This window comes from Lepeophtheirus salmonis, chromosome 13 (genome assembly GCF_016086655.4).
Source record: "Lepeophtheirus salmonis chromosome 13, UVic_Lsal_1.4, whole genome shotgun sequence".
Taxonomy (NCBI): domain Eukaryota; kingdom Metazoa; phylum Arthropoda; class Copepoda; order Siphonostomatoida; family Caligidae; genus Lepeophtheirus; species Lepeophtheirus salmonis.
In genome coordinates, this window is record NC_052143.2 from 6,191,844 (window position 1) to 6,207,839 (window position 15,996).

Sequence of the window (15,996 nt, forward strand, 5' to 3'; positions counted from 1 at the left end):
AATTCAAATATTACATTGGCTCGTAAAAAATTTCAAAAAATTAAATTTTTGGTAAATAAATTCAGAGATTAAATTTTAAATATTTAGTTTTTTGGATAACAATTTCAAAAATAAATTTAAAATATGAATTTTTTTGAAAGGAATGTCAAAGTTTAATTTAATATTTTTTCATAAATCCGAGGCTATTCTTAAAAATTAAATTTTTTGAAAAAATTTTTCAAAAATCTACATCTGTTCCTTAGAAATTAATTTTTTTGAAAGTAAATTTAAAATATTAAATTTTCTAGTAAAAAGCAAATTATCCTTAATTTTGGGGGGAGGAGCGAGCTACATTCCCTCTAGCCCACGCCCTGCGCACACTTCTGAACTCTCGCCTATTGCATGTTCCTCGTATAACGTTAAATGTATATGTTTTTGCATTTTTAATAGGAAAGATAAAATTTTTAATGGAAAAGATAAATTTAATTCCTTATGGAATTTCAATCTTTGCATTATACTTTTAGAACAAAACAAAAAATTGCAATAACTCACTAGCCATTACATCAATTACTTTAATCTTACATATATAATTTTTCATCTCATTTTTGGGTTGCAGCTTGTACAATCTGTTTGTACAAATTACGACATATTAAGTAAATCATTTTCACTGACGTCATTAATTGCATCATACTTGAAGGAAAGATCATTTTGGGGATTAAAGTTGAAATTATTACTACATAAATCGACAAATTTCCAAAATTCATAGCTATTCATAGAGAATTACATTTTTGTGCAAAAAATTTGAAAAATGAAATTTTTTGGAAAATAAATTAAATTTCAAATTTTAAATTTTCTCGTGAAAAGCAAAAATTCCTTAATTTGGCGAGGGGCTCTCCAGCCCCTCTAGCCCCCCTCTGTGGACGCCCCTGTGATGTCTATAATAAACAGTGATACTTGAATTAAATTAATTTAATATGTTCTGAGAATCCCCAAAAATGGCTAGATTTGTACAATTAATTTTTGTTTGGATCGATTAGGGAAGATAACAGTTGGATTATTATCGAAAAATATTTTATTCTTTTAAGTTATAATAGTTAATTTTTGTCTACCACTGGAAATAAGATTGTATAAGGATGTAATAATGTATTTATAATACAGTTTAGGATCATATATTAAGTAAAACAAGGCAATAGATTGTTTATAACGAGTAAGATTTAAGTCCTTCAATTTGTTGACCCCCTTTTGACATCCAATTATTGGCTATTTTCCTTAATATTTTTGTGATACTATCATTTTCAGGATATCTTATTTTAAAATTAATGAGGCCCCCTCACTCCTTGTTTTAATGAACTATCATATTGAGAAAGTTGGAAAATAAAATGAATCATTTCGATAATTTTATTGCCTTTATCAGATAATGAATATCATAATTAATCGATGAACTTCTCGAAACAACTAACTAAAATCTTTGACCTACAAGAAGAAATTCCAAATCATTTCGAGACCTTAAAAATATTTGTAATAAACTTCGGCTTTTTCTTTCTAGAAAGCTGCCAAAAAGTACTACACACCTATAACACGCTTACCCTGATTAACTTGGAAAATAAATGAATTTGGGTGTGTAAGTTAGTTTTTATTTTTTTCATTATCACTATATAACTCGAGTTCTAAGGGTGTGTTAATTATACTCAATTAAAGTTGTAGTTGGATCTTCATACACAATAATACGAATTCTGTCATTGTATATCCCTTGTGTTGTCAAAATAATATTTATAATAGTTTAAAATGAGTGGAGAAATGAACAATATGCTTGTGTCTACAACAGTCAAAGACTCATTTTTCGACGATCCTTTTTTCAAGGACTGGTGGAACGACTTTGATGTACCCATGCAATCCTATAACAAAACATTCAATAGACAAATATCAGGTAAGGATTTGTATGTAAGTCTGGTACATAATAAGATAGATCTGTTAAAGCCCTTTTATAATTTCAAATAATACAATGATTGATCAATAATATCTTTAATATATCTGGAAAGTTGAAACGTTGCTACTTTTTCAAAGCGTAAAATATCAAAGCAAGGATTATGTATTAATGAAGTATTTGATTTGATAATTTATTTTCTGAATCTTTGTTTTCAACTAACAAACCTTAGTGTCAAAAACGTTTATTAAGGTGACATCTAAAATATGTAGCAACAATTTAATTAATTCTTAAATTTTTACAATGAGCCAAGTAATTTTATCAATGTGAAATAGCAATCCTTTAATGTATAATATAAGGTATGAATAGTCATGTTTCTTTTTTTCAAATTTTTGGCAATGAATAAAAAAAGAATGATTGATTTCCATTTTTGTCTGTAGAAACACCTCGTCGGTCGCTTTTAGATTCGTTTTTTGATCTTAAATCTGGAAAGAGTATCGGTACTGCTAGCTCATCAACTTCGACCAAAGCATCTGCACTTTCATTACAAAATGGAAAATTTACTATCCGTATTGATATTGGGGATTTTGATCCAGAGGACCTTGATATCAAAGTTGAGGAGGATGTTCTCTTTGTTATTGGTGAACGGGAAATAAAGAGAGGGAACTTTGTAGTTGCTAAAAGTTCCTTTAATCAAAAGTTTAATCTTCCGAAAGGGATTGATGTTGATAACATAACGTCAGAGTTACATTTTGGAGGAAAATTGGTCATAACTGCCCCTCAGCTTGTCCCACAAAAAGTTGACCCAGGAGAGGATCCAGATCAGGAAGTTTCAAAACAAGGAGAAAAGAAAACGACAGTCTCTGAAGCTGAAATCTTACTTGGAAAAGGTGGAAAAGGCAAGTCAAAGTCATCAGAAACTGAGGACAAACAGTCCAAAGTATCCACCGTGACTCGTACTTTACCTGATGGGTCAACTGTTGAAGAAACAATTGAAGAAGAAGAAGTGTTATACGAAACAAGCACTTCCACAGAAATGTCACTCTCTGGTGTTGGAGGGAAAAGGCCAAGCTTAATGGAGCTCCAAAACATGCTAAAGTCAGGTGCTGCATCTGGTGTGACGAGTACTACCATTGCAAACACCAATGAGAAACTCAAAGCACAGGGTGGAAATATAATCGAAATGACCAAGGAAGAAAATACAACAGATGACATAAAGGAAATGATTATTCCTATTTCCATTCAAGGATCAGGCAAAGCTGCAATTACTGGACCCAAAAGTCCAAAAATACCCAAACCTAGATTCATGCCCTTCTCGTTCCCTTCATCAATGAATATTCCTGATCCTAATGAAATGATGGCTAAGATGCATCAACAAGTACAATTGCAAATGGAGCAGATGCAAAAGGCCACAATGCAAAAACTTCAAGTTCCTAAACAAGGCTCAGGTCAAGTCTCTCAATCTACACCACAAAATGTAACAGAAGAGCTTGCAGATCAAGACTTTTTTGTTCCATTGAAAGATATTGGTAAAGTACAGAGGAATGCATTGGCCAATGCTGCTGCCATGGCCAAAATGAAGGATGAACATTTTGAACTGGTTGTCAATATTCAGAAGTTCACTCCTGAGGAAGTTCGTGTATATGTTGACACTCCTCAAAAGTTTGTGCTTGTCAAAGCAGTTCGAAAGACCTCAGATGGATTAATCACCGACTCTTTCGAAAGACAATTTGATTTGCCAGAAGATGTAGACCCAGAAAAATTAACTTCAGGGATTTCTAGGGACGGTATTCTCATGATTCGTGTTCCAAGACGTAAATCAATTAGTCAAGAAAGAGTCATACCCATCCAGTATGATGCTAAGTTAGATGCTGTACAACAAGGCGTTCTAAAAGCTGTCGAGAATTCTCAAACAGAAATGACCTCGGCTCAAGTTCAGGAAGAATTAGTTCGAGAAAAGATCACTCCATTAAAAATCGAAAAAGAAGAAGATAAGGTCAAAGCTGCCTCTGCTGAGGTTATTGAGGCATTAACTGTTGGTGTGGCTGAAGCGAGTGGAGCAGATGCTGGTGAGGAAGCAGGAACAAAGGCATCTTCTCTGGCTGCTCAAAAAGCTGTGGCAGAGATCGTGGCTAAGGCTGTTCATGAAGTTGCTGTTAGGTACGTCGTATATAAATATGTACATTGAATACAAATACGTATAATATTACACTTACTTAAAGTTTTTTTAAAGTTAAAATGTATTTTTAAATATGCTTTCTACTTTTTGTTTCTCAATTCTTTCTGATTAAACTAGAGCAAAACCCATCTTTTGATTCTAATTTTTCTTGAAATTTATCCATATATACTATACACATTGCAAATGCAATTTTTCGATATAATTTGTTTCATTATTTGTCTATTTACATTTGCATTCAAACATATACAAATGTATAACACATAATAGCTTTCAATTTATAAATGTACACATTTAATTTTTAATGATTTTAAGAAAGTTTTGCCAACTTTTCGGTCCTTTTTATTTTTTTTAACTGTCATAAATACAGAAAAATATCATATGTACGTAGAATGTTCAATATATAACTAAGTATATAAACATAGTAAAAAATAATTTCCATTAAAATACAAATATAAGAGATTTGCTACATAATTTTAAATTCTTAAGCCTCTCTTAAATCAAGTTTAATGATCTTTTACTGACATACATACATATGTCTATGTAACCTATGTTAAAATATATATACAGTATACTCAAGGCATCTGTAAAATTATATATATATATTTTTGAAAAGGCTTGGTTTTTGGAATTTTTTTTTTTTGGAAAAAATTTAAAAAACCATAGTTATTTAGAAAAAAATATTTTTTTTGGAAAAAAAATTTTAAAAATCATTTTTTTTTTTTCAAAAATCCATAGCTACTATTAGATAATTAAATTTTATTGAAATTCAAAAATGCACAAAAAATTTAATTTAGCAAAAAAAAATTCAGAAATTAGATTTCAAATATTAATTTTTTTCTATAAAAATTTTCAAAAATCTACAGCTATTGATGAAAAATTATATTTTTTGTAATCAAAATTAAAAGATTACGTTTCGAATATTATATTTTTGCTCTGGTACATAATATGCCCAAATGACAAAAAAAATTACATTAAACGGCAAAATTCCTTAAGTGGGGGGAGGAGGGGCGATATCCCCCTCTAGCCCACCCCCTTCGAACGCCCCTGATACATGGGTACATACTAATTAGATATGCATGCTCTTAATTCTTATTGATTTTTTTAATATTCTAGTGTTGGTACAGAGATTGCTGGAGAACTAGGAGCCAAGGCAGCTATTGAGGCTGCTATAACTATTGGCAAACATGTTGGTGAGCGCTCAGCAACTTATATCGGTGCTAATGTTGGTCGCGAAGTAGGTAGAATTTCTGGAGCTCAAGCAGCCTCAATTGCTGCTGCAGAAGAGCTTGCAAAAATGAACCTAGCTGAACTGACAGAAGAGAAAGCCATTACACTTAAATCAAAATTTGCAGAACTTGGTACAAAGATTGGAGCTGATGCTGGCACAAAGGCTGGAACCGAAGCTGGTAAGAACATCGATCCTGAAATCCCAGTTAAAGAAGCGAAAGAAGCTGCAGCAAAGGCCGCTGAAGATGCTGCAATGAGAGTCAAAGCTCTCATTGATTTGGCTAATGAGGAAGCAACCGCTATTGGAGAGGAGGCTGGTAAAATTGCTGGTAAAGCTGCAGGGGAAATTGCGGGTGAAAAGGTGGCTGTTGAAAGCATTGTATCAGTTGCTGTTGCTTCAGCAATTGAGGTAGCTAAAGCAATCATTGGGGAAACAGGGATCACCATAGGTCAATCTGTGGGCAAAAAGATTGGACAAGAAATTGCTGCAAAACTTGGAAAAGAGCTTGGTGCAGAAGTTGGTCAAATTGCTGGTAAAAATGTTGGAATTGATGAAGCAATTAAAATTGCAAAAGCATCAGTAATAGAACATGGAAGTACATCTTTGGACGAGTCTCAAATAAATGCACTAAAAATTAAGTTAGCAGAAACCGTGAAGGCTGCTGCCACTAAATCTGGTACCATTGCTGGAGAAAAAGCGGGAAAGAACATCAATCTGGAAGTTATTCTTGCTGAGGCTGTCGCTGCTGCTTCAAAAGCAGCTGAAGAGCAAGCATTAGAAGTCAAGGCATTTGAAGCCATGGGCTCTGAAATAGCTGAAGAGTCAGGGAAAAAAATCTGGAGAAGACGCGGGTGCCGTATCAGGATCAATTGCTGGAGAGAAAGTTGCTATCGAAGCTGTAATGAAACAATCTATTGAAGCAGCTACAAAAGCAGGAACACAAATTTTTGGAGAGGTTGGTGGAAAGATTGGAAGAGAAGCTGGAGAGATTGCTGCTAAAGAAGTGGCATCACGGCTTGGAAAAGAGCTAGGGGCAATTGCTGGAGCAGAAGCTGGAAAATTAGCAGGTGGTGAAGCTGCTTCGATTGCTGGGAAGGCAGAAGTTTTGAAATATAATGTACTGGATATGAAAAGCAAACAAATTGAAAAACTGAAGGTGACACTCCAGGAATTAGGAACTCAAACCGGTAAATCAGCGGGTGAAGCGGCTGGAACTGATGCTGGATCAAAAATTGATATCCCAAAAATATTAAAAGAGGCTTTAGCTTCAGCAATTAAAGGAGCTCAAGACGCAGCCACTATAGCTAAGGCTTCTAAAGAAGAAAGTGAAGCAAGTCAACTAATGAATATGATTGTGGTTGGTGCCAAAGAAGCTGGTGAGATCGCTGGAATTGCAGCAGCCAAGGAAAATATTGTTATAAAGGAAGAATTATTTAACGAAATTGTTATAGCGTGTGAAAAGGTAGGCAAAGAGAAAGGAATTGAAGTCTTTGGTGGAGAATTTGGAGGAACCATCGGAGCTCAGGCAGCTATTAAAGCTGCAAAAAAAAGCAGCAATTGAAAAGGCTCGTGAACTGGTTTTAGCTAAATCTGCTGAACTTGGGAAAAAGATTGGTGGAGAAGCAGGAGAAAAAGCAGGATTAGATGAGATTAAGAAAATATCCACTGAGTTAAAAAGTCCAATGTCACAGGAGATGGTGGCCAACTTGAGAGCCAAATTTGCTGAAATTGGCAAAAAAAGCTGGCCATTCTGCTGGTTTTGAGCTGGGAAATTCTGGTAGCATTATTTCTCAAATCGATTTTACTCAAGTCAAGGGATTCGCCATTGCAAGTGCTATAGCTGCTTCTGAGAAATATGCAATTAAAGCTAGAGAATTCCAAAAAATGGGGAGGAAAATAGCTGAAGAAGCAGGTGCCAAATTAGGATCTGAAAACGGCAAAGACTTTGGTGGTGAAGCAGGAGAAGATGCAGGTGGTAAAGCTGGAGAAAGAGTTGGCAAAGAAGCCGGTGAAAAAGCTGGTTTGGATATTGCTGGAGAGGAGGGTGCTAAAATTGGAGGAAAGGCTGGTGCGTTGGCTGGAAGGAAATTTGGGTTGAAAGTGGGTTTCGAGGCTGGACAAGAGGTTGGAGAAGAATCAGGAAGGGCTGCTGGAAAAGTAGCTGGTGGGGATGCAGGTGCTGCTGAGGCACTCAAGGCATTTGAAATAGGAATAACAAAGGAGCGAGTTGCGGCTCTAAAGAAATTATTTTACCAAGTGGGTGCAAAGGTTGGCGGAGATGTTGGTCGAGAGGTGAGTGGGCTTCATTGATATAATACTTGCAAACTGACTTTTCTCCTTCAAACTACATTTTTTTTGAGTTTTTGCCAGCTCCCCTAACAAGCTCAAAGTCTACTTTGTAACAGTAAAATTATATAATTACGTACCTACAACTCCAACACATTTAACAAATATCTTTCAGTATGCTGATGAGAGTTACATATACTTATTGATTTTGACAGGAAAATGTATATGTAGATATTTGAAAGGCTTAAAGAGACTGTAAATAACAAGGCTTATTGACAATTATCTAAATAGAGTAACTATCTAAAATTACTAATGCATTACTCCAATTAGTTATTTTCACATATGCATTGTTAACCTTTAAAAAAAAAAGTTATGTAAAACTATTCGTATTTGATGCGTTTCTCGTTAGACAGTATGAATAGTAGGTAGGTATGTGTTATTTTACCTATTATTACTACTGGTAATAAGTAATGATTAATACATATACTATACGTATGTGTATTCATATACCTAACTAAATGTACTTTTATGTACATATGAGGTATACAATGAAAAATTTAACATTTAGCATTCTTGTAAACCTATGTATGAGCTCAGCATTTTGAATATTTCTATTAGTTGCATTCTACACTTTTTTTACAATGAGATAGAATGATTGTATGCACGTCACCTAGTTTTAATTGGTATTATTGTAAATATGATGGAATATTCATAAATATCTCCCAATTTCTGTCGATAAACATAAAATATATTATTACAATTTTGTGATTACAGATTGGAAGAAAGGAAGGAGGAAGGGCTGGAGAAGAAGAGGGATCTAAATTTGCTTACGATGAAGGTATTAAAGCAGGAGCAGCTGCCGCAAGAAAATTTAGGGCCAAGGAATCCAAGGAATTGAAAGAAGAAGGAGCTTCCATTGGTGAACAAGAGGGTGCACTTGCTGGAGAGTCTGCTGGAGCAGAGGCTGGCGAATTGGCCGGTGCAGATGAAGCTGAAAGAATCGGTGCTGAGGAAGGTGAACGCATGGGTCGAGAAATTGCTGGAGAAGAAGGAGCTAAGATCGGTCGTGAAATTGGTGCTGAAATGGCACGTATAGCTGGAGGCAAATTGGGTAAAAAGGTTGGTAAAACTGCTGGAGCAAATTCTGGGCGCAAGGCTGGTAAGGCAGCTGGAGCCAAGGCTGGTGAAGAAGCTGCTAAAGAAATCTCGCGTGACAATGTCAATGCTCTGAGAAAACTATTTGGGAAAATTGCTGCAGAAGCTGCTAAGGAAGCTGGCTCCATTGCTGCGAGAAGAGAGGCAATTCGATCTGTTTCACAAATAGCATTGGAAACTGCAGCCAAGGCAGCTAAAGAGAAAATACTTGCTCTTGCCGCAAAGGGGAAAATTACTCTTTCTGCCACATGGAGACCAACTGCTCTCATTGCTATTATTGCCAACAGAACAGACCTAAGCGACATGGACAAAATCAAGCTTGCTGCCAAAGCTAAAATGGAAGGAAACCTTGGAGACTTATTACCTAAGAAATTTAGTAATAAATGGAATATAGGTGAAGATCCTCTAGCTGGTAAACTCAAATTCCAAGCCTCTGAGTCCACCAATCTTGAAGCATCGGAGGACGTAGACCTAAACAAGAAGTGGAAAACGGTCGTTTTCTCAGATCTATCTGACGAAAGAAAGAAGAGAGAACATTCTTCCACAAAAGAAAATGTAAATTCTCTTCGAGCAAAGTTTGAAACGAAGAACATGAAAAATAATGAGGCCTACGTCATTATGTAAAATTCAATTCCGCCAAATAGTTATAGAGAGACTCTTATATTTATCTGAGCATGTAGAATTTACTTATTTGTATTTATATATATAAATCCATAACACAATATAAATACCTATTTATTATTGTGGCTCGTACTTTTTGAGGCATTGATAATATCTCTATTTTTGTAATAAAAAATTCAACAACAAAAATAAACTTGGATGATAAATTAACAAAGTTTAATATACTCATATATACAATATATCTAATAATGTATTCTGTTGAAAATAAAAATAATTTGTAATCCTAACTAAGTAAATATATAATATAAATATCCATAGTTTGTAGACATTGAGTTCCAATTACTATATCTTAGTTTTTCAGAGTACATTACGTATTCCCTAATAAGTTATACAATCCTGCTAAATTAACTTTATATATAATACAATTATATGTAAGGTTGCGATATATTGTTTTTGAACTCTGGTTGCGTCGACACTAGATAAAAAAAAGAGTTTTGAATAATATAACAGTTCTGTTAAACATAATGGAAGTCAGGTGAGAGGCTATAATCAAGGAGTACCTGAAGGGCAAATCTCGACCAGCGCTCTTGAGAAACCTGAAGAGCCTTGACGACAACACCATGCTCATCAAGACAGCCCTGGAGAGGTACGAGGAGACTCAATTTGTCAAGGACAGACACAAATCAGTGTTTGGTTATATTAGAATTGTTCTAAAACTACGAACAATTATCAACAGTGATAGAATAATAATTCAATATTTGGGAAGAATTGCCTAACTGCTGCCAAAGGATTTTTTTTTTTTTGTTTCTTTTCTCCAGAAAAGTTAAGAAATTCAAAAAAGGGATACACTAAGAAAGGATGGAACATAAAAAAAAAGAAACAAATACATTAGTCGTCATATTAAACAGAGCTTCGTGTAATAAATAAATCATAGAATTTCCCCCAAATTAATGTATTTGGAAATTATCAATAATTTTGTCGATAATTATTAGTAACAAATAAACAAATAGAAATGACTGAAAAAAACTGGGAAAACAGCATATATAGAAAATATTTTATTTAATAACATCTGACTTATATTTAATATACAAAAATATTTATAATGTACCTTAACCATTGAATTTTGATATATTTCTTTAATCAGTAGAACAGTCTTTCTTATCAACGTTTTTCCGCTTATTAGTTTCCCGAACATGATCCCCATTTTCTGTAACAAAGTTGATCATGAATAAAGAGAACACCTTCCCAGCAATTATGTGTGATTTGTTTCTTTAACTATGATTAAGTCTTACACCTCCATTTCTTGAGCAGCAGCAAATAAAGATTGATTACTTTTGGAATTGAAAATTAATTTTCCGAGGATGTGGTTTTTCCAAATGTTTTTTTAAGAAATTGCATACAAATATAACTAATTCAGGGTTAATTTTATCTATTGGTACGCATTTTATTATTTTCAAGAGTAAAATTTAAACAAGTGGTTTTGTAAGGTCATTTATTTAACAAAATCATCTTAAATAGTGCTTGGTACACCATTTATTCAATATGTTAGCCTTTAGGTATAATAATTGCTTTAATACGAGGCCTAAATCCCTTGCAGACCTTGGTTATGTAGTCAGACTCGAACTTGGTCCACTCCTTCTTAATGGAAGCCTCTACAAACTGGACATTCCTGTTAGGAGTAGCACCCACCCCTCTCCTCCAGATACACCCGGCTAGAGTAGCCCAAGAGGGCTGCATCTTGAGAGAAGGAAGCCAACCTAATGAGGTCCCAAAATTCCGGAAAGTTGTCTCTAAGGAAGGCCTGGGTCTTAGCAACGCAACGACACAGAACTCTGTCTTGTGTTAAAACAAAGTCGTCCCCGAACTTTAGTCTGGTCCAGGATAACACTTTCTTATCCAGGGGTTCGATGTAAGCATCTACGTTGAGCCGCTCCTTCCTTTCCACAAAAATGGGAGGGCAGACTCCACAACGTCCAAGACCATGGTTCCGGCTGGATTTTTGTACTGAAGGTCTCACTGAAGCTGAGACATTGTCTGAAAGCTCTGTTATGATCTAGCAGCTGTTCTGCTTATTCACAGTGGCATCAACGGGGATATATGTTTAATCAGAAAAGAGAAAAAAATAATTCTTAATTTTTGTTCGCCTTGGGAAAATTTGCAAACTTCGTTGCTCTTTTCAACCGTCTCAGCTTGCTATGTTCAGAGATGAGATGTATTGTTATCCTCCTCCGTAATTTTGCACCAATATCATTACGGATTGAAAATAATATAATGTGTACCATCTACAATATATTAAATAAAATTTATGATGGTATAAAGAAGCCACTTTTATTATAAATTTGAAGGGATTCATGACAAGATTTTTCTTAGTATTTGATGGATAAGTTTAATTGTCCCTACCTTCTTTAATGCCTTTATCCATTTCATTATCGGTTCGAACTTTATTGTTGTATTTCGATCATATTAGTTATATAGCTAATAGGAGAAAATGACAATATTGATGAAATAATTAATAAATAATAATTAAAAGAAGAACTAGTCGATGAGTTCTAATACTATCTGGAGGAGTACAAGCTCCAATTGCACTACCTGTTGCGATAAAAAAATCATTTTTGAAAAGAAGTTTCTGTTGGTAAACTCATATCAACTTTCCACCATTATTATTTTATTTTTTTGCCTCAAGGTAGTACAACAATAAAGTTCAAAGCGATAATATAAGAGCACAAAAAGTCAGCGCATATACCATGCAGAAAAAGCTTCTCGAGGGAAAATTACCAGTGGCAAAGTTACCTAGAACCCAAGGTTAATAGTGACGTCTATTACTATTAATCATATAATTTTCTAGTATTACTATTTTATGCTGTTAATATACCGTTGTTATTCTCTATTACGTCAAAATCGGTCTGTCTTGCGCATCAGTCGGTACGATACATCAAATTGAAAATTGAAGCAAGCCCGATTACATGATGGTCTAACCTACAGAACTCTAGGGAAAGAGCGCTTACGGGAAAAATAAACAATAAAATCAAAAGACAAGGAAGACCAAGTTCCTAACACCGACCTATAATATCGTGTTATTGTTGTGATGTAGTCGTCCTTATTCTTCTCTTTTCACTAGGGGGGAGACGGCCTATTCAAACTGGCTGCATGTCTGGAAGAACATGTAGCAGATTCTAATTTCTAGCTAATAAGAATTGGAAACTACTGAATCCTACTATCCTTGCCTTGAGTGTCCACTCTTTGCCTAGAGTCCTTTAGTCTAACTAGTATTATTATTAACCTTGTTATAGCACGTCATTACTCTTATTATAAATTACAACCTTTCCATAGAAAGGAAACAGTAAAAAGTCTCAAAATGAGTTGATCCAATTATTATTTAATAATTATTGAGAATTGTTAACGGCTTAACAAGAGCTAACTCGAATTCAATCAATTCAAGTTCATTCGAGAACCCTGATAAGGTAAAATAAGCAGAAAGATCCACAGCTGACTACTAAATGTAGGGTAAATTTTCATAGGCATCGTCGTCTTATATTGTATTATTAATATTATACTCTGCTTATAACCAATTACACTCATGGAAATGTGATACTAAGTTCCTACTCACTTTATATAATTCAAGTTTATGTACAAGAAATTGCTCCATCAGACAACTTGTTTTTATTTAAGATTAAAAAAGAAAAAGAAGCTTCTCGGTATATTTGTTGTTGGACATGATTTTCACATGTGCTTATTTACTTTGAATGTATATATTATAATATATATGTGCATACCACATGTGAAATGTAAGGAAATGTTTCTTTCGACTTATTCTTCATTTTTTGTATAATTTTGTATCAATTCAAGTTCATGTAATTCAATTTTGATAACTGATACATTACACTGGGGAACACAAATTTTGTACAAATGAATTCAAGCCAAAAAATGAATTTATTTCTGAGCGCAGAATGCAAAACTAATCTCAGTTTTTCTCTCAATCATCTGAATTCTGAAATATTAGGAATGATAGTAATTAGGAACTATTATCGTTCAGAGTTATTTATACCCTTAAATAAATCACCAGATTAAAAATAACGTTAATAAAACTTATGTAAGTGTTTTTATTGATTCTGTATATTGTTCTGAGCTTGATATATTTATTTTTTTATGATGATTTTTTTTATTACTAATAAGTTATTTTTTATTATTTGTGTTGGATCAGTCCTAGGAATAATCCCCTTATCGGTCCAATCTTTTTTTACCATTCAACGGTCCTAAAGACTGATACATCGGCCTTTCAGTCCAACAGTCCCAGCTATCTGTATACTTTCTTCACTCATAGCTAGGATTAAAGAATATAAGAACTAAGAAAATAATGAATGTGTAACTAGAACGTATAATAATACACATTCTACAGGTATCTTGTCCCTTTGCAAAAGATTCTGAATTATGATGAAACTTCAGCGACTCAAATGACGTAGTTAGTAGTAACTACGTAATTTCAGCTGTTGTATTTTCTACAAAAGACCGATAAGGACCGGTCCTAGGACTGACAAATTTTATTATGCCCGGATTGATAGGACTACAGTCCTTTTAGACCGATCCAACAATAGTTATTATTATTTATTACGGGGCATGACGTCATGGAATTGACATGGAAATCGTAAACAATGTTATGGCAATGTTTGCTAGTACACATCCCTAAAAAATGGGATGACTTAAAAAATACAAAACCAAACAAAAATCCTTGGAGATATGTGTTTATTAAATAGATATGTTTGTAATTTAAAAGTTTAATATTTTTATATAGTATAAACTTTGATATTTCTTATCACTATGAATCATAATAAGTTATAAGAATCTAAAGGTGTCGTCTTTCATCATTTTTCACCATAAAAAAAAGGAAATTTATCAAGTTCAAAACAGAATACAGAATCAATAAAAACACTTTTATATCAGTTTTATTAATCCTACTTATAATTTGATGCTTTACTTAGGGGTATAAAGTACTCTGAAAGATAATAGTCCCAAATTACTATAATACCGGATATTTCAGAATTCAGACGACAGAAAAAAAAACTAAAATCAGTCTGTACACAAAAATAAATTAATTTTTTGGCTTGAATTTATTAGAGCAAAACTTCCTGCTCTAATTGTTCCCGTGTGAGTTATTCATTTAACTTCGTTTTTTATCATCTTAAATTGAAAATGAGTGACTCCAAAAATAATCCTAACTTAGTTTGTCGTTCAACTAATACATATAAAAAATTAAGATATTTGAAAGAAAAGAGTATTGATTGAACCATTAACACTTGTTATATTATATAATTAATTGTCAAACGATTTCAAGCTTCTAAATAATCAGAGCATATGTATGATAGATTATGTAAATATTTTAATTTTCTGTACATTGCTCATATTTCTATTTCAACAGCATGGAACGCCTTTGCCTCTAGCTTCCTTGGCTATCCTTCCCTGACCCTTAGCTAATATTTTCCTTCTTTCTTTTTATTGAGTATATTCCTCCTCCTCCTCGCCTGCCATACACATTGAAAAAACAAGAAATTCAATAAAGAATCAATTCACATTGAGTTTAAAAGTTTCTAATTTTACACTAAGACATTCATCTTCTAAATCACGAGCCATGAACAGGAATTTTATTTTTTTCTCCCTTGCTGTTTTGGCAATTTCCTTCATTGACTCTGGGTCTTCAATCCAATGTCATCAATGTTCAACATATGATGAAAAAGAGTGTGGGGATCCTTTTGTAAATGATGATGGATCTTTAAAATCAGACAAATTTCTGAGTGAGTGTCCAGAAGAGAAATATACTCTCTGTCGAAAAACCTATCAAAACGTACGTGGTGAAGTCTCCGTTATCCGTTCTTGTGGCTATGAAGAGTATAAAAACGAATGCTACAAGACAGTTTTAGAAGAATACAACACTCTGGTTTGTACTTGTAAGGAAGATGGATGCAACCCTGCCTCCGTAGCCTCTACCTCGACCTTTCTCTTAGGAAGTTCTCTTTTGTTAGCATTTATTATGCGCCAATAAACAGTTTAGACAAATATAATATATTCTTATATAACTCAATTTTCATTCATGACAAATAAAATGAATATTTATTTTAAAGTAAAATTTAGTTGCTACTAATAATAGCCAGGAAAAAACTGGGTGTTTATTTATTTTCTTCTCTATTCGCTAAGATAACTTGGATATAAGTGTATTGATGTAATACTTCTTTAAGTAATAACTTCTGTTTCTGTGAATGTACTCGGCACTTGTTCAAAAATAAGCAAATGTGATTTCTTAAGAAAATATCACTAAAAATTTAAACATTTTTTTCTGAAGATAAAATTATAATAGAGCATTGATAAAGAACATCATGGACTGCATTGTCTTCTATAATATTTTTATTCTAGTGTGTAAGCATCAAATACCATCTTCAAAACTTCCTTTGGTAATTATAATTGAACATTGATCATAAAATATATCAATGTAGAACACACTGTTTTTCTTTGAACATATCACTTTTCAAACTTTATTTTATGCATTTCAATGATTCATTATTCATCATTGGAATAAACTATCGACTACTCTGTTGGTATTTAATAGGTACTCAAATATAATTGAATCATCTTAAG

The 15,996-nt window shown here is 33.4% G+C and overlaps 3 protein-coding genes across 3 annotated transcripts; all 3 read left to right on the forward strand.

The window, feature by feature from the left end:
* Positions 1 to 140: 140 nt before the first annotated feature.
* On the forward strand, positions 141 to 6,781 carry LOC121128435 (uncharacterized). The gene is made up of 3 exons (XM_040724011.2): positions 141 to 1,906; positions 2,344 to 4,063; positions 5,196 to 6,781. Exons 1-3 carry the CDS (start codon positions 1,765 to 1,767, stop codon positions 6,226 to 6,228), a joined length of 2,895 nt encoding a protein of 964 aa, XP_040579945.2. The 5' UTR covers positions 141 to 1,764; the 3' UTR covers positions 6,229 to 6,781.
* On the forward strand, positions 6,434 to 9,685 carry LOC139907003 (uncharacterized). Its single transcript, XM_071892926.1, has 2 exons — positions 6,434 to 7,602; positions 8,371 to 9,685. The coding sequence occupies exons 1-2, from the start codon at positions 7,195 to 7,197 to the stop codon at positions 9,373 to 9,375; spliced, it is 1,413 nt and encodes a 470-aa protein (XP_071749027.1). The 5' UTR covers positions 6,434 to 7,194; the 3' UTR covers positions 9,376 to 9,685.
* A 5,310-nt stretch (positions 9,686 to 14,995) lies between these two features.
* LOC121127950 (UPAR/Ly6 domain-containing protein crok) lies at positions 14,996 to 15,406 on the forward strand. Its single transcript, XM_040723535.2, has one exon. It carries the CDS (start codon positions 14,996 to 14,998, stop codon positions 15,404 to 15,406), a length of 411 nt encoding a protein of 136 aa, XP_040579469.1.
* Positions 15,407 to 15,996: the final 590 nt, after the last annotated feature.

What these genes read in the sequence shown, in the direction of transcription:
- LOC121128435 (XM_040724011.2), top strand. Translation starts at nt 1,765, where the DNA reads ATGAGTGGAGAAATGAACAATATGCTTGTGTCTACAACAGTCAAAGAC. An exon ending in ATTCAATAGACAAATATCAG is followed by an intron (nt 1,907 to 2,343) that starts GTAAGGATTTGT and finishes TTTTGTCTGTAG; the next exon opens with AAACACCTCGTCGGTCGCTT. An exon ending in GTTCATGAAGTTGCTGTTAG is followed by an intron (nt 4,064 to 5,195) that starts GTACGTCGTATA and finishes TTAATATTCTAG; the next exon opens with TGTTGGTACAGAGATTGCTG.
- LOC139907003 (XM_071892926.1), top strand. Translation starts at nt 7,195, where the DNA reads ATGGGGAGGAAAATAGCTGAAGAAGCAGGTGCCAAATTAGGATCTGAA. An exon ending in GCGGAGATGTTGGTCGAGAG is followed by an intron (nt 7,603 to 8,370) that starts GTGAGTGGGCTT and finishes TTGTGATTACAG; the next exon opens with ATTGGAAGAAAGGAAGGAGG.
- LOC121127950 (XM_040723535.2), top strand. Translation starts at nt 14,996, where the DNA reads ATGAACAGGAATTTTATTTTTTTCTCCCTTGCTGTTTTGGCAATTTCC.